Here is a 27189-nt window from a genome sequence, read left to right on the forward strand (position 1 = left end):
AAAAAATGCATGAAATGTATGTATTCACTACTGTAAGTCGCTCTGGATAAGAGCATCTGCTAAATGACCAAAATGTAAATTGAGTCTGTCTCCATAAAGCCTCGACATGGCCATGTCAACATTAAACAGGTGTGTACTTTCAAAGAACGAGTAAAACAAAACAAAAAAAAACAGGAAGCAACGTCATTGCAGACTAGGCATAACTTTCATTTAAATAAAAGTTATAATGAGCTTTTTCTGTGTGAATATACTAAAAAAAGTAGGTTTTTGTACTTATTTTGCACAGTGCTACTTGAATGTGTAATGCTGAGCTATGCAGGTATGATGTGCTCTATTCGACAGTCTCTAGGACCAAAGACTAACTTCTCAATGACTGGATAGTGGATGGACCACTGATAGGAAAAGAGTTGGGACACAGCTGAAGAAGTGCTTATGGCTATGAGTTAGTGTTTGTTTCTGCAAGAGACAGCTAGAGGGCAGCACAGGTGAATGAATGGATTGAGAAAAACATTTTACACACACACAAAAAAAAAAACGTATTTTAGGTACAACTTTATTTTCATCTGGATTAAATAAAACAACACTGTAATGTAAACCTATGGCCTATACTGATGTAAAGTCCCCTGTTTGGGGGACCTGTGTTGTTCTGGTACCGGTTCCAACCAACATTTTCACTTATAAATCGATATGTAGACAACGTATATGGAAATGGCTTGCTGTGAACGACAGTCCTTGTTCCCACGGACACAGTAGTATATTTTCTGAGCCTGTGCAATGTAGGATGTGAAATCTGAAACCACTTGACACTGGGATGTCCTTCATTCACTCTTCCGACTGTCCATCACCTCCTGGCTGAACCCTACGTCACAGCAACTGACAAAACACATGACTGAAATCCTGACATCGTAGCACAGCAGTAGAGAGTGGTTTCATCAGAGATTGATTTACAGCCATTCATCTAAAATAATTCATAGATTTTAAACAACAAAAAAAAAAAACGTTGTTTTTTCACAGATTTGTCATATGAATGTGAGATGAAAGGCGAGTTACTAACGAGTTCAGGAAGGCCAAGCTAGAGCTTGTTTTAAACAAAAGAAAATACTTTTAGAAAATGTGCACATTTTCTCTAACACTAAACATACAAATATGTATTTTACAGTTATAAGGAAGGTACTATCTTATACTTAGAGGTTTTATAATTTGATTATAATATATTTAGAAAGCATATAAGTCATTTCAAGACTTATTCATACAGTTTTGTTGAAAAGGAATTACGTAATATAAAATATGTATCATATTTGTACTGTATACTTGAGCTTGTGTCTTAAAGTGACTACACCTCAGCAATTTACAACTATTTTTTTACCAGAAAGGTGAGATTTGAACCTTTCTGTGAATATGTAGCATCACTAGTTAATATTTATGGCCCTTTGGGGATTACATAGATTACATTTTAGTTAAACATTTTTTTATAAGTAAACTACATTTTGACATAACATGTTTTGTCTTTATCGTTTCATAATTACAACATTAAAAACATACGGTCCTAAAAAAGAAAGGGTGGTGGCATCGCCCATAAAAGACTGCAACAACAAGTACGTCTTTCTACAACAGAAAGAGAACTAGGGACAGAACAGAAACTGATATAGAGTAAAGTTGGAACTCCCACTGAATTGGACTAGGAGATGAATTATCTCATGTCGTTGTTTGACCTCTTAAAGGGACGGGGGTCAAAGTAACTCACGCAATAACCACCATGGCCTCCCCACCAACTCATGGTAGTACTATGTTTCCTTTACAACATTACCCCTTGTAACCATACAACATTACCCCCTGTAACCATACAACATTACCCACTGTAACCATACAACATTACCCCCTGTAGCCATACAACATTACTCCCTGTAACCATACAACATTACTCCCTGTAACCATACACGTCCTTACCCCCTTTAACCATACACAACAGTATCCCTGATAACCTTACACTACATTACCCGCTGTAACCATACACTACATTACCCGCTGTGACCATACACAGCATTACTCCCTGTAACCATACACAACATTACCCCTTGTAATCATACACAACATTACTCCCTGTAACCATACACTACATTACCCGCTGTGACCATACACAGCATTACCCCCTGTAACAATACACGACATTACCCCCTGTAACCATACAACATTACCCCTTGTAACCATACACAACATTACCCCCTGTAACCATACACAACATTACCCACTGTAACCATACACAGCATTACCCCCTGTAACCATACACAACATTACCCCTTGTAACCATACACAACATTACCCGCTGTAACCATACACAACATTATCCCAGTGGAACCCATCTATATAAAGCCTAATTGGTTTTGTATACTTCAGATTAGGGCTGTGTGTAGTTGCATACCAAATGACACTCTATACTTGGGTCCTGGTCCAAAGTAGTGCACTATATAGGGAATAGGGTGCTATAGGGCTCTGGTCTAAAGTAGTGCACTATATAGGGAATAGGGTGCCATAGAGCGCTGGTCTAATGTAGTGCACTATATAGGGAATAGGGTGCCATAGGGCTCTGTCTAAAGTAGTGCACTATATATAAGGAATAGGATGCCATAGGGCTCTGCTCTAAAGTAGTGCACTATATAGGGACTAGGCTGCCATTTAGGATGTAGCCTATGTTTCCAACCCATTCGACAGCATGGGGTTGTCGTTTGAACTCTGACAAGGAATGGGGGTCAAAGTCACAATCACCCCACGCCTGGCTGCCCCTTTCCTCACCAACTCACTGCATACAATATATATGTCTCTGAAAAACATATTTTCCTCACAGCATAACATACCCTTTCAAATATAACCCAGCTAGATAAAGTCCCATTGCACTTGTACACAATTCCCTTTATTTGCAAATGAACACTTTGGTTTTCAAACCTGGAATTTGAGCTGATATTTGAGCTGAATATCACTCTAATTACACTTGTGTATTTTCACTGATAAAACAACAGATCAGGGTGTATTCCAGGCTTCTGCTTTCATAGAACAAGAGAGGAGAACCTCCCTTCAAGCGTCTGCCCTGAACTTATCCTGGTCTCCACCCTTACCCTGGTACCTAGACAGACCAATACAGACAGACCATACTACCCTGGTACCTAGAGAGACCAATACAGACAGACCATACTACCCTGGTACCTAGACAGACCAATACAGACAGACCATACTACCCTGGTACCTAGAGAGACCAATACAGACAGACCATACTACCCTGGTACCTAGAGAGACCAATACAGACAGACCATACTACCCTGGTACCTAGACAGACCAATACAGACAGACCATACTACCCTGGTACCTAGACAGACCAATACAGACAGACCATACTACCCTGGTACCTAGAGAGACCAATACAGACAGACCATACTACCCTGGTACCTAGAGAGACCAATACAGACAGACCATACTACCCTGGTACCTAGAGAGACCAATACAGACAGACCATACTACCCTGGTACCTGGAGAGACCAATACAGACAGACCATACTACCCTGGTACCTAGAGAGACCAATACAGACAGACCATACTACCCTGGTACCTAGAGAGACCAATACAGACAGACCATACTACCCTGGTACCTGGAGAGACCAATACAGACAGACCATACTACCCTGGTACCTGGAGAGACCAATACAGACAGACCATACTACCCTGGTACCTAGAGAGACCAATACAGACAGACCATACTACCCTGGTACCTGGAGAGACCAATACAGACAGACCATACTACCCTGGTACCTAGAGAGACCAATACAGATGTACCATAATACTAAGGCTAACCAGAGCTGCCCGTACTACTATGACTGAAATAGAGTTTGTGTCACAAATCCCACCCTTTTCCTGATATAGTGCCCTTCTGAACAGGGCCCATAGGGCTTTGGTCAACAGTAGTGCACCATGCAGGGAATAAAGTGCAGTTTGGGACGTAACCAAATATATTTTGTTTCAAAACTTCCAACTGGCATAAAATTCCAGTAATAATAGCAATTTACTGGATGGAAAATCTGGTTTGAAATACATTACATACTATGATATAATTATATGCTGAACTGCTCAGTATGAACAACTTAATGTTTTTTGGAATAATTGTAAACAGAAAAAGTACTGACTTGGCGTTTTGTCTATGATAGCATTTGGTCACACGTGAGTGCTACTGTATTAAACAGCTACGGTACAGTACAGTACAGTGACTGTTCATTACAAATCTGTGGTCCAAAATCTCAGCATAAATCCTCTACCAATTATTCCATAGCTCTGTCAGCCCTCTCACGGTTCACTTAAAGTACACTGAGCAGAAAGAACATTCCTGTCAGAGCATCTGTTTAGTAGAGCACTACACATCTCTAGGTTCAGACCAGAGAGATTTAGGTTTTGACAAGAGACACAGATGTTGAAGGTTGTAGTAGCCTGAAGGAGGGAAGGAGAAGCGAAGGAGGGAGGGAAGAATAGTTGGAGGGAGGGAAGAAGAGTAGGAGGGAGAGAAGAAGAGTAGGAGGGAGGAAAGAAGAGTAGTAGGGAGAGAAGAAGAGAAGGAGGGAGAGAAGAAGAGTAGGAGGGAGAGAAGAAGAGAAGGAGGGAGAGAAGAAGAGTAGGAGGGAGGGAAGATGAGTAGGAGGGAGGGAAGATGAGTAGGAGGGAAGTAGGAGGGGGGAAGAAAAGTAGGAGGGAGAGAAGAAGATTAGGAGGGAAGTAGGAGGGAGAGAAGAGTAGGAGTGGGAGAAGAAGAGTAGAAGGGAGCGAAGAAGAGTAGAAGGGAAGAAGAGTAGGAGGGAGGGAAGAAGAGTAGAAGGGAGGGAAGAAAAGTAGGAGGGAGAGAAGAAGAGTAGGAGGGAGGGAAGTAGAGTAGGAGGGATTGAAGAAGAGTAGGAGGGAAGTAGGAGGGAGAGAAGAAGAGTAGGAGGGGCAGAAGAAGCGTAGGAGGGAGAGAAGAAGTGTAGGAAGGAGGGAAGAAGAGTAGGAGGGATTGAAGAGGAGTAGGAGGGAGAGAAGAAGAGTAGGAGGGATTGAAGAAGAGTAGGAGGGATTGAAGAAGAGTAGGAGGGATTGAAGAAGAGTAGGAGGGATTGAAGAAGAGTAGGAGGGAGAGAAGAAGAGTAGGAGGGATTGAAGAAGAGTAGGAGGGAAGTAGGAGGGAGAGAAGAATAGTAGGAGGGGCAGAAGAAGAGTAGGAGGGAGGGAAGAAAAGTAGGAGGGAGAGAAGAAGTGTAGGAGGAAGAAGAGTAGGAGAGAGTTCTTCTTAGGGATAGATTCTATCAGATCTGCGCTAGCAGACATCCTCATAGCGGTTGTTTTGGCGGCGGCAGAGGTGGAATGCATTAGAACTGTCAAATCCACAAGCGGCTCCCAGATTTATACCTAAAGTGGACATTGCAATTGGCTGCACAGAGTCACATTAAGGGAAATTTCGAATATTGGAGTTTGAGATCTAATCTACACCTCGGTTAGTCTAATATAAATCTTCATGACATAATTGAATGATTTTTTTAGTTTCAGTGTAATTATTTCTATATAGCCTATACTTTATTGTTCTGAACTTCATGACAATGATCACATGAGCTGCTGCTCACCAATTTATGAGTAGTTACACCTCCGACACCGCCAAAACATCAGCTATGTGGGTGTCGGCTATTGCCGCTTTACACTTGATCTAATTTAATCTAGGCCTTAGTTGCCTGGTCCAATAGCTGTTTGTGCTCTCTTGCACAAACAGATCTGAGACCAGGCTACAAAATAGTCACAGCAAAGACCATAGGAACTGGAGAGACAGCACAAACAGATCTGAGACCAGGCTACAAAAGAGTGATAGCAAGGACCATAGGAACTGGAGAGACCGCACAAACAGATCTGAGACCAGACAATCTCCTTAGCGATGGAGGATAGTAAGTCTCTTTAGCGATGTAAAGTTTTGAGAGAGTCTTTGAGCTGTTTGGTGAAGGAGGCGTGGAGGGTCTGAGACAAGGTATCCAGCCCCTTGGCGATGTCTGCTGCTGCCTGGAAGAGGCCCTCAAACGTTAGGGACTCCTCTTTGATTCTGTCATGAAAGGAGACAAGACAAACAGGGTTAGCAGGGAGAGAGGGGAGGATGGAGGGAGGGAGTGAAGAAGGGAGGGAGGGAGAGAGCGGAGGAGGGAGGGAGGGAGTGAAGAAGGGAGGGAGGGAGAGAGCGGAGGAGGGAGGGAGGGAGAGAGCGGAGGAGGGAGGGAGGGAGTGAAGAAGGGAGGGAGGGAGAGAGCGGAGGAGGGAGGGAGGGAGTGAAGAAGGGAGGGAGGGAGAGAGCGGAGGAGGGAGGGAGGGAGATAAAAGAGGGAAAGCGGTGTGTGAATGGAGGAGAGGTTAGGCAGGGACACCTCTTTGATTCTGCCATGCAGGGAGACAAGACAAACACAGTGTCAGCAAGAGGGAGAGAAGAAGGGTAGTAGGGACCGAAGAAGAGGAGTATGGGCCGAAGAAGAGTAGCAGGGAGAGGAAGAGTAGGAGGGAGGTAAGAAGAGTAGGAGGGAGGTAAGAAGAGTAGGAGGGAGGGGAGAAGAGTAGGAGGGAGGTAAGAAGAGTAGGAGGGAGGGGAGAAGAGTAGGAGGGAGGGAGGAAGAGTTGGAATGATGGAAGAAGAGTAGAAGGGTGAGAAGAAGAGTAGGAAGGAAGGAAGAAGAGTAGGAGGGAGGGGAGAAGAGTAGGAGGGAGGGGAGAAGAGTAGGAGGGAGGGGAGAAGAGTAGGAGGGAAGGAAGAAGAGTAAGAGGGAAGGAAGAAGAGTAGGAGGGAGGTAAGAACTGTAGGACGGAGAGAAGAAGAGTAGGAGGGAGAGAAGAAGAGTAGGAGGGAGAGAAGAAGAGTAGGAGGGAGAGACGAAGAATAGGAGGGTGAGAAGAAGCATAGGAGGGAGGGGAGAAGAGTAGGAGGGAGGGGAGAAGAGTAGGAGGGAAGGAAGAAGAGTAGGAGGGAGGTAAGAACTGTAGGACGGAGAGAAGAAGAGTAGGAGGGAGAGAAGAAGAGTAGGAGGGAGAGAAGAAGAATAGGAGGGAGAGAAGAAGCAGTAGGAGGGAGGGGAGAAGAGTAGAAGGGTAGGAGGGAGAGAAGAAGAGGAGGAGGGAGAGAAGAAGAGGAGGCAGGAAACATAGAGAGAGTTTGGAAAACACTGTAAAGAGGGAAATGGTGGTGTACATAGTGCAGATGAACGCACGCTGTATGACGTAAGACAATGGGTTCTGATGAGAGTATTTATTACAGTAATTAAACCGCAGAGAGGCCTTGATGATGGTTATTAAGGTAAATACATCACTCAGACCCAGGCCACATCTTGGTTCTGATGAGGACACAGTAGGGTTGTGAATGTCTGGGAAGAACAGAGAGTCTGAGTTAATAAGGTGCCCGTTAATGGACCGGGGGAAAACAGTGGTTGCTAAGGTGACTGTTAATAGAGCTCTGTATAAACTAATCAATGAGCCGGGAGGAGATCCTGTCTCTCAGTAGATTAGATCACACTAATACAGTATGTGAATGTCTCTGTTCCTCTCTGGCTGCCTGTCCAGTCTATGGCATGGTCCTCTCAGTGGCAGACCAGAGGAGGATGGCTGTGTCGAGGTTTTTCCTTGCTCTATGTTTGCTCTTCTGGGTGTTTAAGTCTCAGACACGCATTACATTAATGGATTTATTATAATAATAGACTGTGACAGATTGAGATGTATTAACTAACTGGTTTCATCCATGTACTTACTTCCGTATCCCAGTCAGAGCCTCCAGTACATCTCCTTCCAGCTGTCCCTCCAGATCCTCCATCACCTTCTGGACCACACCGTTACAGCTCTGCTGCTCCTCCCTGATGACATAATACACAACATAATGACATAATACACCGTTACAGCTCTGCTGCTCCTCCCTGATGACATAATACACAACATAATGACATAATACACCGTTACAGCTCTGCTGCTCCTCCCTGATGACATAATACACAACATAATGACATAATACACAACATAATGACATAATACACCGTTACAGCTCTGCTGCTCCTCCCTGATGACATAATACACAACATAATAACATAATACACCGTTACAGCTCTGCTGCTCCTCCCTGATGACATAATGCACAACATAATGACATAATACACCGTCACAGCTCTGCTGCTCCTCCCTGATGACATAATACACAACATAATGACATAATACAACGTTACAGCTCTGCTGCTCCTCCCTGATGACATAATACACAACATAATGACATAATACACAACATAATAACATAATACACCGTTACAGCTCTGCTGCTCCTCCCTGATGACATAATGCACAACATAATGACATAATACACCGTCACAGCTCTGCTGCTCCTCCCTGATGACATAATACACAACATAATGACATAATACACCGTTACAGCTCTGCTGCTCCTCCCTGATGACATAATACACAACATAATGACATAATACACAACATAATGACATAATACACCGTCACAGCTCTGCTGCTCCTCCCTGATGACATAATACACAACATAATGACATAATACACAACATAATGACATAATACACCGTTACAGCTCTGCTGCTCCTCCCTGATGACGTAATACACAACATAATGACATAATACACAACATAATGACATAATACACCGTCACAGCTCTGGTGCTCCTCCCTGATGACATAATACACAACATAATGACATAATACACAACATAATGACATAATACACCATCACAGCTCTGGTGCTCCTGCCTGATTACATAATACACAACATAATGACATAATACACAACATAATGACATAATACACCGTCACAGCTCTGGTGCTCCTCCCTGATTACATAATACACAACATAATGACATAATACACAACATAATGACATAATACACCGTCACAGCTCTGGTGCTCCTGCCTGATAACATAATACACGACATAATGACGTAATACACAGCATATTGACATAATACACTGTCACAGCTCTGCTGCTCTTCCCTGATGGCATAGCACACTGTATTCTCACTCACCTTATCGTTCAATGATGATTCTGTCCTCGTTTGTTAAATCTGTAGAGATCTAAATGAACCACACTCCAAAGTACTCATTAAGCAGATTATGGTTATTTTGTAGGTTTTACCTGCAATGACTGTGCAATGATATGTGGTTGTTTTAACCTAACTTATTTCAATACACTGCCAGTAAGATAATAGCGTCTGCTGACTAAAATATAATGACGACATGTAAAATGCAAAGGATAGTCACCAACCTGATGCCCACTATGTTTTCCTCGATGACGTCCTCGTAGCGCTGCTCATCCCCCAGCTCTGCTCCTATGTACTGGACTAGGTTCTCCACCACCGCCTGGTTCCCATGCTGTATAGCCTTCAGGTAGGCCAACTCTTCTCTCTGGGCCTTGAGGCGCCTGGCGGAAGCCTGACTGGTGCTGAAGCGATTGATTGATTGATTGATTGATTGATTGATTGATTGACATGTATTATCCTACAAGAGGAAATTATTTTCTCACACATTACATAGCGTACACAAATCACATAGAAACACAACAGGAAACAAACAGTAAACAACAGATATTGAGATTTAAATAGTATCACACCTGAAGTGGACAGAGCACTCATCTGGCTCCGGCTTGTAGTGGAACACTGGCTTAGGTGGAAGTATTTTTACCCAGGATTCTCTTGTCTCTGTTTCTGAACCCGCAGGGTAATCTCCTGGCTCCTGGGAGGAGGACGTGTTCTTGTTGGTGCTGAGGGTCGTCATGGAGACATCGAAGCCCGAACCCCAGTCGCTACTGTCACCACTCTGGCCAAGGCATGGGTTTGTTATCGTGGAAACCCATAGCAAGGTTACCAGTAGCCAGCACCACCAACACCCCATGGCAACCTTGGAGTTAGAGAGGAGGATGAGAGTGGAGTGAGTGGCCAGAAGCCAGCACTACCAACGCCCCATGGCAACCCTAAAGTAAATCTGTAATACCTATACGTTTCAAGTAGACCACCATAGTCCCTGTACCCAAGAACGCCAAGGTAACCTGTCTAAATGACTATCACCCAATAGCACTCACATCTGTAGCCAAGAAATGCTTTGAAAGGCTGGTCATGTCTCACATCAACACCAATCCATAAGGTTGAGGGGATTCCATAAGGCTGAGGGGATTCTATGAGGCTGAGGGGATTCCACGAGGCTGAGAGGATTCCATGAGGCTGAGGGGATTCTATGAGGCTGAGGGGATTCTATGAGGCTGAGGGGATTCTATGAGGCTGAGGGTATTCCATAAGGCTGAGGGGATTCTATGAGGCTGAGGGGATTCCATGAGGCTGAGGGGATTCTATGAGGCTGAGGGGATTCTATGAGGCTGAGGGGATTCCATGAGGCTGAGGGGATTCTATGAGGCTGAGGGGATTCCATGAGGCTGAGGGGATTCCATGAGGCTGAGGGGATTCCATAAGGCTGAGGGGATTCCATGAGGCTGAGGGGATTCCATAAGGCTGAGGGGATTCCATGAGGCTGAGGGGATTCCATGAGGCTGAGGGGATTCCATAAGGCTGAGGGGATTCCATGAGGCTGAGGGGATTCCATAAGGCTGAGGGGATTCTATGAGGCTGAGGGGATTCCATGAGGCTGAGAGGATTCCATGAGGCTGAGGGGATTCTATGAGGCTGAGGGGATTCTATGAGGCTGAGGGGATTCTATGAGGCTGAGGGGATTCCATAAGGCTGAGGGGATTCTATGAGGCTGAGGGGATTCCATGAGGCTGAGGGGATTCTATGAGGCTGAGGGGATTCTATGAGGCTGAGGGGATTCCATGAGGCTGAGGGGATTCTATGAGGCTGAGGGGATTCCATGAGGCTGAGGGGATTCCATGAGGCTGAGGGGATTCCATAAGGCTGAGGGGATTCCATGAGGCTGAGGGGATTCCATAAGGCTGAAGGGATTCCATGAGGCTGAGGGGATTCCATAAGGCTGAAGGGATTCCATGAGGCTGAGGGGATTCCATGAGGCTGAGGGGATTCCATAAGGCTGAGGGGATTCCATGAGGCTGAGGGGATTCCAGAAGGCTGAGGGGATTCCATGAGGCTGAGGGGATTCCATGAGGCTGAGGGGATTCCATGAGGCTGAAGGGATTCCATGAGGCTGAGGGGATTCCATGAGGCTGAGGGGATTCCAAAACGCTGAGGGGATTCCATGAGGCTGAGGGGATTCCATGAGGCTGAGGGGATTCCATGAGGCTGAGGGGATTCCAAAAAGCTGAGGGGATTCCATGAGGCTGAGGAGATTCTATGAGGCTGAGGAGATTCTATGAGGCTGAGGGGATTCCATGAGGCTGAGGGGATTCCATGAGGCTGAGCTGATTCCATGAGGCTGAGAGGATTCCATAAGGCTGAGGGGATTCCAAAAAGCTAAGTGGATTCCATAAGGCTGAGGGGTTTCCATGAGGCTGAGGGGATTCCATGAGGCTGAACTGATTCCATGAGGCTGAGAGGATTCCATAAGGCTGAGGGGATTCCAAAACGCTGAGGGGATTCCATGAGGCTGAGGGGATTCCATGAGGCTGAGTGGATTCCATGAGGCTGATGGGATTCCATGAGGCTGAGGGGACTCTATGAGGCTGAGGGGATTCAATGAGGCTGAGGGGATTCCATGAGGCTGAGGGGATTCCATAAGGCTGAGTGGATTACATAAGGCTGAGTGGATTACATAAGGCTGAGGGGATTACATAAGGCTGAGGGGATTCTATTAGGCTGAGGGGATTACATAAGGCTGAGGGGATTCCATGAGGCTGAGGGGATTACATAAGGCTGAGGGGATTCCAAAACGCTGAGGGGATTCCATGAGGCTGAGGGGATTCCATAAGGCTGAGGGGATTCCATGAGGCTGAGGGGATTCCAAAAAGCTGAGGGGATTCCATGAGGCTGAGAGGATTACAAAAAGCTGAGGGGATTTCCATGAGGCTGAGGGGATTCCATAAGGCTGAGGGGATTCTATGAGGCTGAGGGGATTCCACGAGGCTGAGGGGATTCTATGAGGCTGAGGGGATTCCACGAGGCTGAGGGGATTCCATAAGGCTGAGTGGATTCCATAAGGCTGAGGGGATTCCATTTCAACAGTAGTGTCTGCACAGAGAGATGTGCCTAACAGCAGGAGCATCTGAAATGTGCACTGGCTCTGGTCAAAAGTGGTGTACTGTATAGGGAATACTGTATCATTTTGGACACATTCCTTGGTCACTTCCACCCATCTAACCTTTATATTTTGCCACACAGCATCTGGAGACGTCTCTGTAACGCCATACACAGCAGAGGAATGAGAGAGGGGGGGGGGGGGGGCGGAGGAGAGAGAGACAGAGAGAGGTTGTGAGGTCTGGGTTCCGCTCACCAACCAAGAATTCACAAAATGGGACTAACACCAAATTCAGACTCTGCATGCAGAATTCTGCAAAAATATCCTCTATGCAAATAAGAATTATGCCGATACCCGCTAATTATCAAAATCCAGGAAAGAGCCGTTAAATTTTACAACCACCTAAAAAGGAAGCGATCCCCAAACCTTCCATAACATCGTAACAAAGCCATCACCTACAGAGAAATGAACCTGGAGAAGCTAAGCAAGCTGGTCCTGTGGCTCTGTTCACAAACACAAACAGTCCCCACAGAGCCCCAGGACAGAAACACAGTTAGACCCAAACAAATCACAAGAAAACAAAAAGATAATTACTTGATTCTTTTGGAACTTTTGTAAGTTTAATGTCTACTGTTAATTTTTTATTGTTTATTTCACTTTTGTTTATTATCTATTTCACTTGCTTTGGCAATGTAAACATATGTTTCCTATGCCAATAAATCCCTTATATGAGAGAGAGAGAGAGAGAGAGAGAGAGAGAGAGAGAGAGAGAGAGAGAGAGAGAGAGAGAGAGAGAAAGAGAAAGAGAAAGAGAAAGAGAAAGAGAGAGAGAGAGAGAGAGAGAGAGAGAAAGAGAAAGAGAAAGAGAAAGAGAAAGAGAAAGAGAAAGAGAAAGAGAGAGAGAGGAACTGCAGAAGTTTTCCGCTTCCATAGCACATTTGGTTTTGGTGGTAACAAGCTCAGTTTGCTTTCACGGTACAGGAAACAAGTTGATTCTTCCATTTCCTGAATAGAATAGCTGAAGTTAAACCTTGCTTGTAACCTACAGTATGAGAAATGTATTTTTGAGAAATTTGAGAAATGTTTTTCTCTTTCCTCAAACCAGGTTTTAAAGCCTCCGTTAGATGGCTCAGTCCTTTATCTTTTCCCCTCAAAACTACCTGGCTGGACATTTTCATAATTTTTAAGAAAAAGCATAAGGAAAAGGTGTTTGAATGGGTGCTAGATCTTTATGTCCTATTGGCTGTGAGGTTTTTACGTCCTATTGGCTGTGAGGTCTTTATGTCCTATTGGCTGTGAGGTCTTTATGTCCTATTGGCTGTGAGGTTTTTACGTCCTATTGGCTGTGAGGTCTTTATGTCCTATTGGCTGTGAGGTCTTTATGTCCTATTGGCTGTGAGGTCTTTATGTGCTATTGTAGTTATAGTTTTTGTTTCTCAATAACTTTGGTGCAATTTTCAGTATGTGGTACATTTTCACAACTCTAAGCACACAAATTTAAACAGGTCATGAAAATGGCTCATGTTTCAAAACTCTAAGCACATTTTCAATTGACCGAGTACAACAATCAAATTCATAAAGTCACTTGTTCACTGACCAAATCACTCTTTCAATTTGGTTACATATTCAATCAAGTATCTGATTTTTCAAAATGCAATATTCATTTTATATGATGTTCTTGTCATTTGTTAACAATACACTTAACTAACTCTTAATCAAACTGCTCAAAACAGATAACTACTGAACCAAAATTATGTGGTGCTTAGTTAACATATATAGTTTTATAACTGCTAAACAATGTACATTTTAGTATTTTTACCTTATAATTTAATAAATTTGACATCAATTTATGTTTGAAGGTAAAAACCAAATCATATATTGATGTGGCTGTAAATACCACATCATCATTCTCCATCAGCCAGTGTGCTTCAATAGGACCAAGTGGAAAGAGTCACTCTATGTGTTACCATTATGAATGATAGTGTAGTTTACAATACACTGCTGAATACCTGGGTTATATATAACAATATATTCCACTCATTATTCCACTCATTATCTTTCGAGACAGGCGATATTGTATCAGTTGACATGTCACATAGAAAAGTGTGAGGACAGATGCTGGGAGACGAGAAGCAAGTACAGGGAGAGAACATTTAATAGAACAAAGGACATGAAACAGAACATGGACAGCGTCTGGACGGGAAAACAAAACGACAATAATGCTGGGGATGAAACAGAGTTACAGACAGATATAGGGAAGGCAATAAAAATGTGAAGGAGTCCAGGTGAGTCCAATGAGCGCTGATGAGCGTAATGATGGTGACAGGTGTGAGTAATGATGGGCAGCCTGGCGCCCTTGTGAACCAGAGAGGGGGAGCGGAAGCAGGCGTGACAGTAACCCCCTAGGGGCGCCACTCGGCGTCCCACCTGAGTGAGCCTGACGTGCCGGCCGAGGCTCGGGCGCAGGACAAGCCGCCTGAGGCGTAGAAGGCCGACGAGCCGCCTGAGGCGTAGAAGCCGGACAAGCCGCCTGAGGCGTAGAAGCCGGACAAGCCGCCTGAGGCGTAGAAGGCCGACGAGCTGGCTGAGGCGTGGAAGGCCGACGAGCTGGCTGAGGCGTGGGAGCCTGACGAGCCGTCTGAGGCTTGGGAGCCCGACGAGCTGGCTGAGGCGTGGGAGCCTGACGAGCCGGCTGAGGCGTGGGAGCCTGACGGGCCAGTTGAGGCATGACGTGGGGTGGGAGCCTGCCATTCCAACCGATGCAAGGAAACTTCTCGAGCCAGCTACGGCGTGGGAGCCTGACGAGTCAGCTGAGGCGTGGGAGCCTAACGAGTCAGCTGAGGCGTGGGAGCCTGACGAGTCAGCTGAGGCGTGGGAGCCTGACGAGCCGGCTGAGGCATGGGAGCCTGACGAGCCGGCTGAGGCGTGGGAGCCTGACGAGCCGTCTGAGGCTTGGGAGCCCGACGAGCTGGCTGAGGCGTGGGAGCCTGACGAGCCGGCTGAGGCGTGGGAGCCTGACGGGCCAGTTGAGGCATGACGTGGGGTGGGAGCCTGCCGTTCCAACCGATGCAAGGAAACTTCTCGAGCCAGCTACGGCGTGGGAGCCTGACGAGTCAGCTGAGGCGTGGTCGCCTAACGAGTCAGCTGAGGCGTGGGAGCCTGACGAGTCAGCTGAGGCGTGGGAGCCTGACGAGCCGGCTGAGGCATGGGAGCCTGACGAGCCGGCTGAGGCATGGGAGCCTGACGAGCCGGCTGAGGCATGGGAGCCTGACGAGCCGGCTGAGGCATGGGAGCCTGACGAGCCGGCTGAGGCATGGGAGCCTGACGAGCCGGCTGAGGCACCCCCGGTTCCATCGATGGCGGCACCAGGACCCGACGTCACCAACAAAAAATACACTCTAGCGGGAGCAGGCGTGACAGAGAAGGTGATCTTGTACAATGTTGCATGGGGCAGAAATGGTATACAAACACTGTGCTACGTTTTGTACAGTAGCCTACTGCTTTACAACACCCTTATTTCTGATCATTTGTCCTACGTATTAACGTATGTACTTTATAAGGATAATGAAACTGTAAGACTGACACATTTCAACATGCTCACAACCTGGCATTGGATACCATTTCTTTTTTTAAATGTCAAAATATAGTCAGATATTTTATGAAAAATTATATTTACCATCTACTATTCTTTCTATTCAGCACTTGTTTTAATTGTTTTGAAATGATTGTTTTGAAATGTGTATCTTGTATTTTTTGCTATTGGAATAAACAGTAGTTAAACTCTCTAACTGGTGAGCCATTATCTAATGTATTGGGGAGTAAACTAAATGTTTAATGGAAAACTCAAGAGTGAAAGATATGTGTGAAACCCTAATTAATTTACAATTAAAGGTTCTGAATGTAAGATATGGGGCATTACAAATGTTTTTGAGATTTTTTTACTTAAGAGTTTTTAAAATATACCACTGAAAAATGTGCCGTAACAAAACGCAAGCCTACTTGATGATAATAGGGCTCATTAATAGGGCTGTTGCCCCTAGCGGGAGGTTTTGAAGGCAATTTCAGACATCCAATTTCGAAGTCAATCTTGAGCCATCTGGTTGGTAGCAACACATTGTAGTACACACACACACACACACGCACACGCACACACACACACGCACACCACACACACACACACACACACACACACACACACACACACACACACACACACACACACACACACACACACACACATCGGGAGTAAACCCTCTCTCTAAACCCTCTCTCTACAGTCTCTCCCCATGCCTGTTGTTTGTGATTAGTTTGAATGGTGGTGACCTCACATACCTTACTGAAGCTGTGGGAACAGTAGTTCAACAGAAACCTTTCAACCGGCCCAGATTGCTAGCAGACACACACATAACACACGCTCGCGCACACTCACGCATGCACACATGCAGACACACGCTAGTTGCCAGACGCCAGGAGTCTGTCCGTACACCGCCAGGCTATTACGTCAGTTACGACACTCTATGAAAAAAAGGGTTCCAAAAGGATGTTTCGGCTGTCCCCATAGGAGAACTCTTTTCGTTCCAGGTAGAATCCCTTTTTGGTTCTAGGAGGAACCCTTTTTGGTTCCATGTAGAACCCTCTGTGAAAAGTGTTCTACACAGAACCCAAAAGGGTTCTACCTGGAATCAAAAAGGGATTCTACCTGGAATCAAAAAGGGTTCTTTTTCAGACAGCCGAATAACCCTTTACATGTTTAAATAGCACCTTTAATTCAGACACAAACTCCACCTTTTTTAAGAGTGTAGTGATTGATGTGTGTGTGTGTGTGTGTGTGTGTGTGTGTGTGTGTGTGTGTGTGTGTGTGTGTGTGTGTGTGTGTGTGTGCGTCCATGATTGTGTGATTGACGTATGCAGAGTGAGGAATATGTCTGATGTTATCTCTAGCCCATTGGACTGACACAGTGATATTGAGGGTGCTTGTTTATGCATGTAATGATGAGAATGTATTTGCCAGATTGACGTACTTAACCAATTAAAATCTCTAGGGAAAATAAATTGGTTCAGTTTACCTTCGGAAAATGATCTAATTTCAATAGTTTTATGTTTAATGATCTCCCTGCTATCTTACAGTAACACAGAGACTTGAGCTAACAGCATTACCCTTTGCTGTTGTAAACTGCAATCGAAGACAGACAGACACAATAAAGTCACATTTAATATGACTCCAGTCCTAAATGGGTCGGATGCTGTCATTTGGCATGGCATTCAGTTGTTCAAATCTGAGGACTGATGTTTGGTTTTAGGAGAATAGTCACATGCTGTTAAAATAAAAGGTCAGAATAATGGCTTGAATTAGTTTTTCTCTCACAGTACTGTATTCCAAGTGAACTCTTGTTTTGTGTTGTTGTGGGATTAAAGATAGACTGCAATATTTGACGTTTGTCCATAAAATGTCGGATTTTGAACGGAGACCGTGAGATCCTGTTGAAGCCGAGGACCACTGCTTGTCTGTTTCTTATATGTTGAGTGTTAACTCTACACAGTGAAGCATAGTCTCTCTGAGTTGAGGCACGCTAGCTAGCCTCCCAGAGGACCATACCAGCTAGCCTCCCAGAGGACCATACCAACTAGCCTCCCAGGGGACCATACCAACTAGCCTCCCAGAGGACCATACCAACTAGCCTCCCAGAGGACCATACCAACTAGTCTCCCAGGGGACCATACCAACTAGCTCCCAGGGACCATACAACTAGCCTCCCAGAGGACCATACCAACTAGCCTCCCAGGGGACCATACCAACTAGCCTCCCAGAGGACCATACCAACTAGCCTCCCAGGGGACCATACCAACTAACTTCCCAGGGGACCATACCAACTAGCCTCCCAGGGGACCATACCAACTAGCCTCCCAGGGGACCATACCAACTAGCCTCCCAGGGGACCATACCAACTAGCCTCCCAGGGGACCATACCAACTAGCCTCCCAGGGGACCATACCAACTAGCCTCCCAGGGGACCATACCAACTAGCCTCCCAGGGGACCATACCAACTAGCCTCCCAGGGGACCATACCAACTAGCCTCCCAGGGGACCATACCAACTAGCCTCCCAGAGGACCATACCAGCCCCAAGGACCACTTGTACTTATGTCTTCTCTTCTCAAGTGGCGGGGTGACAACTTTGTTGTTTTCCATATCCTGGTTTGGCCCTTAATTGACATCAGCTCAGTCTCTGTGTTAAGACAGAGCCAAAGACCACTCAACACAGCGCTCACCATTGCTTCACTTCACCATATTCCGTTGTGCACTCGTTTTGACCACGGTTACTATGGACTCTGGTCAAACACAGTGCACTATAAGTGTAATATAGTGCCATTTAGGATACAAACTCAGTCTGGTTAAGACAGGCTATAAGACTCAGTCTGGTTAAGAAAGGCTATACGACTCAGTCTGGTTAAGACAGGCTATAATGCACCGTCTGGTTAAGACAGGCTATACGACTCAGTCTGGTTAAGACAGGCTATAAGGCTCAGTCTGGTTAAGACAGGCTATACGACTCAGTCTGGTTAAGACAGGCTATAATGCGCCGTCTGGTTAAGACAGGCTATACGACTCAGTCTGGTTAAGACAGGCTATAATGCACCGTCTGGTTAAGACAGGCTATAAGACTCAGTCTGGTTAAGACAGGCTATAAGACTCAGTCTGGTTAAGACAGTCTATAAGACTGTCTGGTTAAGACAGGCTATTAGGAGAAACAGCCTTCGTCAGTGGAAAATGTCTGCCACATTCCCCATACTTCGGCCTACTTTAAAATGATTATTAAATAGGATGTCTGTTTTGACAGGTCATTGTTAGACTGTCTGTCTCTCCATAAACATTTGGCTGGGCTTTGTCAGTTTGTTGGATGGCGAGTGGCAACATATTTGGGCTTTGAAGAATGGTTCTGTCCTTGTGTGATGTATTTTATAGGACGGCTTGAAATAGGACATTGACCACCGGTAATTATATTGCCAGTGCATCGTCCACTCCATTTTTTCCCAATGGGTTTACACACTAAAACTAGCCCATGAGGCACAATGACCCAAATCTGTAACTCATTTAGCAGAACCGTACACCAAATCTGTAACTCATTTAGCAGAACCGTACACCAAATCTGTAACTCATTTAGCAGAACCGTACACCAAATCTGTAACTCATTTAGCAGAACCGTACACCAAATCTGTAACTCATTTAGCAGAACCATACATCAAATCTGTAACTCATTTAGCAGAACCGTACACCAAATCTGTAACTCATTTAGCAGAACCGTACACCAAATCTGTAACTCATTTAGCAGAACCGTACATCAAATCTGTAACTCATTTAGCAGAACCGTACATCAAATCTGTAACTCATTTAGCAGAACCGTACACCAAATCTCTAACTCATTTAGCAGAACCGTACACCAAATCTGCAATACTACTGACACGTTTTGCTTTACACTCAGTCTGTAATTCTATAACAAACATTTGGCAAAACACAACACACAATTCTCTACCTTTGGCACAACCTTCACAACTAAAATATATTGTGTGCAAATGCAAAGCAACACTGTTCATCAAGCTAAGTTTAATTACCCATTGACCACTTTCACATGTTCAAACACTAATTGCGTAAATGTTTGCAATCAGACCTTTGGTATGGATAAAAAGGCCACAGGTGAGTACTCCTGTGTTTGGAGAACAATGGAAAAAAAACTTGGCAGAGAGAGGTGGAGGTGGAGGTGGAGGTAGAGGTGGAGGTGGAGGTAGAGGTAGAGGTGGCGGTGGATCAAGAACAAGGAGAGTACTCTGCTGAAATTCGGGCAACTACGGTGGAACATGTGATCAACTATGGTTTGACCTTGAGAGAGGCTGGGAAGAGAGTGCTGCCCAATCTGAGCCGCTTCCATCCTTCATCTGGACGTTCCAAAATGAGAACACGTATGAGAATAGGTATTTACTGCCGACATTGGACCTCTCTACTACAGTTGAAGTCAGAAGTTTACATACACCTTAGCCAAATACATTTAAACTCAGTTTTTCACAATTCCTGACATTTAATCCTAGTAAAAATTCCCTGTCTTAGGTCAGTTAGGATCACCACTTTATTTTAAGAATGTGAAATGTCTGAATAATAGTATAGAGAATGATTTTTTTCAGCTTTTATTTCTTTCCTCACATTCCCAGTGGGTCAGAAGTTTACATACACTCAATTGGTATTTGGTAGTATTGCCTTTAAATTGTTTAACTTGGGTCAAACATTTTGGGTAGCCTTCCACAAGCTTCCCACAATAAGTTGAGTGAATTTTGGCCCATTCCTCCTGACAGAGCTGGTGTAACTGAGTCAGGTTTGTAGGCCTTCTTGCTCGCACACGCTTTTTCTGTTCTGCCCACATATTTTCTATAGGATTGAGGTTAGGGCCTTGTGATGGCCACTCCAATACCTTGACATTGTTGTCCTTAAGCCATTTTGCCACAACTTTGGAAGTATGCTTGGGGTCATTGTCTATTTGGAAGACCCATTTGCGACCAAGCTTTAACATCCTGACTGATGTCTTGAGATGTTGCTTCAATATATCCACATAATTTTCCTACCTCATGATGCCATCTATTTTGTGAAGTGCACCAGTCCCTCCTTTAGCAAAGCACCCCCACAACATGATGCTGCCAACCCCTTGCTTCACGGTTGTGATGGTGTTCTTCGGCTTGCACGCCTCCCCATTTTTCCTCCAAACATAACGATGGTCATTATGGCCAAACCGTTAGATTTTTGTTTCATCAGACCAGAGGACATTTCTCCAAAAAGTACGATCTTTGTCCCCATGTGCAGTTGCAAACCGTAGTCTGGCTTTTTAATGGCGGTTTTGGAGCAGTGGCTTCTTCCTTGCTGAGCGGCCTTTCAGGCTATGTCGATTTAGGATTCGTTTTACTGTGGATATAGATACTTTTGTACCGGTTTCCTCCAGCATCTTCACAAGATACTTTGCTGTTGTTCTGGGATTGATTTGCAGTTTTCGCACCAAAGTACGTTCATCTCTAGGAGACAGAACGTGTCTCCTTCCTGAGCGGTATGACGACTGCGTGGTCCCATGGTGTTTATACTTGTGTACTATTGTTTGTACAGATGAACGTGGTACCTTCAGGCATTTGGAAATTGCTCCCAAGGATGAACCAGACTTCTGGACGTCTACAATTTTTTCTATCTGAGGTCTTGGCTGATTTATTTGGATTTTCCATGATGTCAAGCAAAGAGGTACTGAGTTTGAAGGTAGGCCTTGAAATACATCCACAGGTACAGCTCCAATTGACTCAAATGATGTCAATTAGCCTATCAGAAGCTTCTGAAGCCATTACATACTTTTCTGGAATTTTCCAAGCTGTTTAAGGCACAGTCAACTTAGTGTATGTGAACTTCTGACCCACTGGAATTGTGATACAGTGAATTGTAAGTGAAATAATATGTCTGTAAACAATTTTTGGAAAAATTACTTGAGTCATGCACAAAGTAGATGTCCTAACCAACTTGTCAAAACTATAGTTTGTTAACAAGAAATTTGTGGATAGCTTGAAAAACAAGTTTTAATGACTCCAACCTAAGTGTATGTGTGGCCACCAGCTGCATTAATTTCCTGAACACCTTACATGACAGTTTTTTTCAGCCAGAGCGAGAGGGCCAGGTGATCCTGAGCAGCAAATGTATGTTCTAGTTTGGGACAACCTGATTTTCCACCGGGCTGCTCAGTTCCACAACCGGTTCCATGACCCTCCCAGGATTCTCTATCATCTCCCACCATATTCCTAATTTTTCAACCCCATTGAGGAGTTGTTTTCAGCATGGCTGTGGAAGGTGTATGATCGCAAACCCCATTCAAGGCCCTTCCACAGGCAACGGAGGAGGCCTGTGGTGACATTCCAGCAGAGTCCTGTCAGGGGTGGATGCGTCCTGCCAGAAGATATTTCCCCTTGCTGTCTGGCCAAGGAGGATATCGCCTGTGATGTTGATGAACATCTGTGGCCGGACCAAAACAACAGACATGACTGATTTTGTTTTCACAATGGAGTATTTGTTTCTTGACTTATGATTCTGATTTTGACAGTTACTTTATCTTTTCCGTACATTTGATCGAACATACAGTACAGTAGTAGAAATAGGCCTATTTTTATTCCTTTGAATATGCAAAATATATTTACTGTATGTTTGCATTTTTACTCTTTGTGTGCTTGCAGTATGCTGTTTGACATGTATTGAGTCATGTTGAAATATAAAACTTACATTTTTGCATTTGTGTTCCTTTCTTGTTTGAGTACACACATACAATATATAGTATAAATCAAATTGAATTGTATTTGTCACGTGCGCCGAATACAACAGGTGTAGACCTTACAGTGAAATGCTTACTTACGAGCCCTTAACCAACAATGCAGTTTTAAGAAAATACATTTACAATAGCGGGGCTATATACAGGGGGAACCGGTACAGAGTCAATGTGTCAATGTGCGGGGGCACCGGTGTTGAGGTAATTGTGGTAATTATGTACATACAGGTAGGGTTATTAAAGTGGCTATGCTTAGATAATAACAGAGAGTAGCAGCAGCGTATGGGAGGGGGGGGGGGGTGCAAATAGTCTGGGTGGCCATTTGATTAGCTGTACAGGAGTCTTATGGCTTGGGGGTAGAAGCTGTTTAGAAGCCTCTTGGACCTAGACTTGGCGCTTGCCGTGCAGTAGCAGAGAGAACAGTCTGTGACTAGGGTGGATGGAGTCTTATTTATATTTAGGGCCTTCCTCTGACACCGCTGGTATAGAGGTCCTGGATGGCAGGAAGCTTGGCCCCGGTGATGTACTGGGCCGTACGCACTACCCTTTGTAGTGCCTTGCAGTCGGAGTCCGAGCAGTTGCCATACCATTCAGTGATGCAACCCGTCAGGATGCTCTCGATGGTGCAGCTGTAAAACCTTTTGAGTATCTAAGGACCCATGCGAAATCTTTTCAGTCTCCTGAGGGGGAATAGGTTTTGTCGTGCCCTCTTCATGACTGTCTTGGTGTGCTTGGACCATATTAGTTTGTTGGTGATTTGATGCCAAGGAACTTGAAGCTCTCAACCTGCTCCATTACAGCCCCGTCGATGAGAATGGGGGCGTGCTAGGTCCTCCTTTTCCTGTAGTCCAAAATCATCTCCTTAGTCTTTATCACGTTGAGGGAGAGGTTGTTGACCTTGCACCACACGGTCAGGTCTCTGACCTTCTCCCTATAGGCTGTCTCATCGTTGTCGGTGATATGGCCTACCACTGTTGTGTCATCAGCAAACTTAATGATGGTGTAGGAGTTGTGCCTGGTCGTGCAGTCATGAGTGAACAGGGAGTACAGGAGAGGACTGAGCACGTACCCCTGAGGGGCCCTCGTGTTCAGGATCAGCGTGGCAGATGTGTTGTTACCTACCCTTACCACCTGGGGGCGGCCCGTCAGGAAGTCTATGATCCAGTTGCAGAGGGAGGTGTTTAGTCCCAGGGTCAGCTTAGTGATGAGCTTTGAGGGCACTTTGGTGTTGAACGCTGAGCTGTAGTCAATGAATAGCATTCTCACATTGGTGTTCCTTTTGTCCAGGTGGGAAAGGTCAGTGTTGAGTGCAATAGAGATTACATAATCTGTGGATCTGTTGGTGTGGTATGCAAATTGGAGTGGGTCTAGGGTTTCTGGCATAATGGTGTTGATGTGAGCCTTGACCAGCCTTTCCAAGCATTTCATGGCTACAGACGTGAGTGCTACTGTCCGGTAGTCATTTAGGCAGTTTACCTTAGTGTCCTTGGTAACAGGGACTATGGTGGTCTGCTTGAAACATGTTGGTATTACAGACTCAGACAGTGAGAGGTTGAAAATATCAGTGAAGACACTTGCCAGTTGGTCAGCGCATGCTCGGAGTACTGTGCTGCTGATCCGTCTGGCCCAGCGGCTTAGTGAATGTTGACCCGTTTAAAGGTCTTACTCACATCAGCTGCAGAGAGCGTGATCACACAGTCATCCGAAATAACTGAAGCTCTCATGCATGTTTCAGTGTTACTTGCCTCGAAGCGAGCATAGACGTTATTTAGCTCATCTGGTAGGCTCGTGTCACTGCGCAGCTCTCGGCTGTGCTTCCCTTTGTAGTCTGTAATAGTTTGCGAGCACTGCCACATCCGACAAGTGTCAGAGCCGGTGTAGTACGATTCGATCTTAGTCCTGTATTGATGCTTTGCCTGTTTGATGGTTTGTGGGAGGGCATTGCGGGAATCATTATAAGCTTCCGGGTTAGAGTCACGCTCCTTGAAAGTGTCAGCTCTACCCTTTAGCTCAATGCGAATGTTCCCTGAATCCATGGCTTCTGTTATGTGTATGTACGTACAGTCACTGTGGGGATGATGTCCTCGATGCACTTATTGATGAAGCCAGTGACTGATGTGCTGTACTCCTCAATGCCATCGGAAGCATCCCGGAACATATTCCAGTCTGTGCTAGCAAAACAGTCCTGTAGTTTAGCATGTGCTTCATCTGACCACTTTTTTGTAGACCGAGTCACTGGTGCCTCCTGCTTTAATTTTTGCTTGTAATTGTTTTCCCTCTGGTTGCACATTTAACATGCTGATAGAAATTTTTGTAAAACAGATTTAAGTTTCCCTGCATTAAAGTCACCGGCCACTAGGAGCACCGCCTCTGAATGAGCGTTCTGCTGTTTGCTTATAATACAGATCATCTTTTTTTAATTTTTTTTATTTCACCTTTATTTAACCAGGTAAACTAATTGAGAACAAGTTCTCATTTACAACTGCGACCTGGCCAAGTTAAAGCAAAGCAGTGCGACAGAAACAACAACACAGAGTTACACATGGAATAAACAAGCGTACAGTCAATAACACAATAGAAAAAAAAACAAAGTCTATATACAGTGTGTGCAAATGGCATGAGGAGGTAAGGCAATAAATAGGCCATAGTAGCAAAGTAATTACAATTCAGCAGATTAACACGGGAGTGATAGATGAGCAGATGATGGTGCGTAAGTAGTGATACTGGTGTGCAAAAAAGCTCTGCAGTGGTATGTAGACAACTATGAAAAATACAGATGAAACTCTCTAGGTAGATAGTGTGGTCTACAGCTTATGATGAGATACTCTACCTCAGGCGAGCAAAACTTTGAGACTTCCTTAGATATCGTGCACCAGCTGTTGTTTACATAAATGCATAGGCCTCCGCCCCGTCTCTTACCAGAGGCTGCTGTTCTGTCTTGCCGATAGAGTGTATAACCCACCAGCTGTATGTTCTTGATGTCGTTGTTCAGCCACGACTCGGTGAAACATAAGATGTTACAGTTTTTAATGTCTCATTGGCAGGATACTGTATATATGTGCTTTCAGTTGGTCCCATTTATTTTCCAGCGATTGAACATTTGCTAGCAGACTGGAGGGCAAGGGCAGATTAGCCACTTGTCGCCTTATCCTCGCAAGGCACCCTAATCTTTTGCCTCGAAATCTGTGTCCTTCGCCAGCGAATCAGGGGGGGATCAGGGCCTGGTCGGGTGTCCGTAGTATATCCCTCGCGTCCGACTCATTGAAGAAGAACTCCTCATCCAGTTTGAGGTGAGTAATCCCAGTTCTGATGTACAGAAGCTCTTTTCGGTCATAAGAGATGGTAGCAGCAACATTATGTACAAAACAAGTTACGAACAATGCGAAAAAAACAAACAAAATAGCATGATTGGTTGAGAGCCGATAAGACGGCAGAGCCATCTTTTCAGTATAACAACAACATCTTAGTCTTTACACTGAAATAGGTTCTGATAGTAGTGTTTGAATACGTCACTTTAGTGTGATCTTGGTTGTCACTAAGTTAGATTCATTTGATCTGTGTGTGTGTGTGTCTCATTTGTATGCCGAGTTTCATTTTGAGCAGGGAGAACATGATTTTGATTGCTGTGTTTCATTTTGAAAGATGGCTGTGGGGTTATGTTCAAACACTCAGCCCTCTCATATAGGGTCCACCTGGATAGACCTCAATTGCATCCAGAATGGCACCCCTATTCCCTATATAGTGCACCGGTCAAAAGTAGTGAACTCTAAAGGAAAATAGGGTGCCATTTGTGACTCAGACTTAGGTTGCACCTGAACAGAGAGACCCCGCCCCTCAACAGGTGTACATCAGACAGAAACCTATGTGTCATTCAATCCAGGAAATGTTTCTATGACAACAAACTCTGTCTATCTGGCAGCAGCCATGTGTCTGGTTTCAGTCTAAAGAGACGAGAATGAGATGAGGACCAGCAAGGTCACAGCTGATTGGCTGACAAACACCAAGGTCACAGCTGATTGGAGGACAAACAATTTGATCACCCTGTTGCAGGAGAAATGTAGTTTTAAAAAGTATTCTAATGTTTGTAAATTCCTTTTTAAAATGTCAAACTTGATTTGCCTTAAAGAGAAATATATCAACCCCTCCAAAAGAAATCCATTAATTATAATACATATAATAATTCACATGTTCTGTTGCTGCAGGATTATTTTCCTGCTGTGTGAAACTGGTTCAAATGATGATACGGCATCTGTAGGTTTACCTGCTTTGCAGACTACAGAGAAAGACATAACCAGAAGAACTGATCAAACAGAGAAACAAAGTAACTCCCCAGTTTAAATCAACACCCAAGACTCAAATTAAATGAAAGGAAAAAATGAAACTCACCCAAGTCCTGTGACTTTTCACAGTTATAAACTTTCCACTTCCAGGTTTCACCGTCAAGTGAAATTATTTTAAAGGGATCCTGGGTTACCAAACACGGGCACAGAGTGCAAATACCCACTAACTTCTTTTCCTTACTTCATTCTTTCTACTCAAAGAAAAAAAAACACACACACTTCCTCACACACACACTTAATGGTTGGCTAGATAGCGTGGTCGGTCGCCGGTCTGTGTGTGTGCCCCTGTCTGGGTCTGGGAAAGGGAAAGGGAGGAGATGTTTGGAGAAAGAGCTGAAACTCAATGATTTCTTTCTATGCGGT

At 44.8% G+C, this 27189-nt stretch overlaps 1 protein-coding gene across 2 annotated transcripts; it reads right to left on the bottom strand.

Moving 5' to 3' along the window:
• Positions 1-537: 537 nt before the first annotated feature.
• Positions 538-27189, bottom strand: si:ch211-142k18.1 (uncharacterized). Of its 2 annotated transcripts, XR_014392761.1 has the most exons (6): positions 26873-27189; positions 9631-9917; positions 9286-9462; positions 7773-7874; positions 7284-7391; positions 5965-6091 (listed from the first exon to the last, which is right to left on the bottom strand). XR_014392761.1 is itself a non-coding variant. In XM_082977088.1 (5 exons), exons 2-5 carry the CDS (start codon positions 9909-9911, stop codon positions 5950-5952), a joined length of 702 nt encoding a protein of 233 aa, XP_082833214.1. In that variant the 5' UTR covers positions 9912-9917; positions 26873-27187; the 3' UTR covers positions 538-5949. The 2 variants fall into 2 exon arrangements, 1 of the variants encoding a protein (XP_082833214.1); XM_082977088.1 differs by lacking the exon at positions 7284-7391 and having other exon boundaries at positions 538-6091; positions 26873-27187.

Source organism: Salmo salar, chromosome 06 (assembly GCF_965601325.2).
Source record: "Salmo salar chromosome 06, fSalSal1, whole genome shotgun sequence".
Taxonomy (NCBI): Eukaryota; Metazoa; Chordata; class Actinopteri; order Salmoniformes; family Salmonidae; genus Salmo; species Salmo salar.

Coding starts and splice junctions, on each gene's coding strand:
- si:ch211-142k18.1 (XM_082977088.1), bottom strand. CDS start 9,911: ATGGGGTGTTGGTGGTGCTGGCTACTGGTAACCTTGCTATGGGTTTCC. Junction 9,463..9,630: donor GAGTGCTCTGTCCACTTCAG/GTGTGATACTAT, acceptor CAATCGCTTCAG/CACCAGTCAGGCTTCCGCCA. Junction 7,875..9,285: donor GAAAACATAGTGGGCATCAG/GTTGGTGACTAT, acceptor TTATGTCATCAG/GGAGGAGCAGCAGAGCTGTA.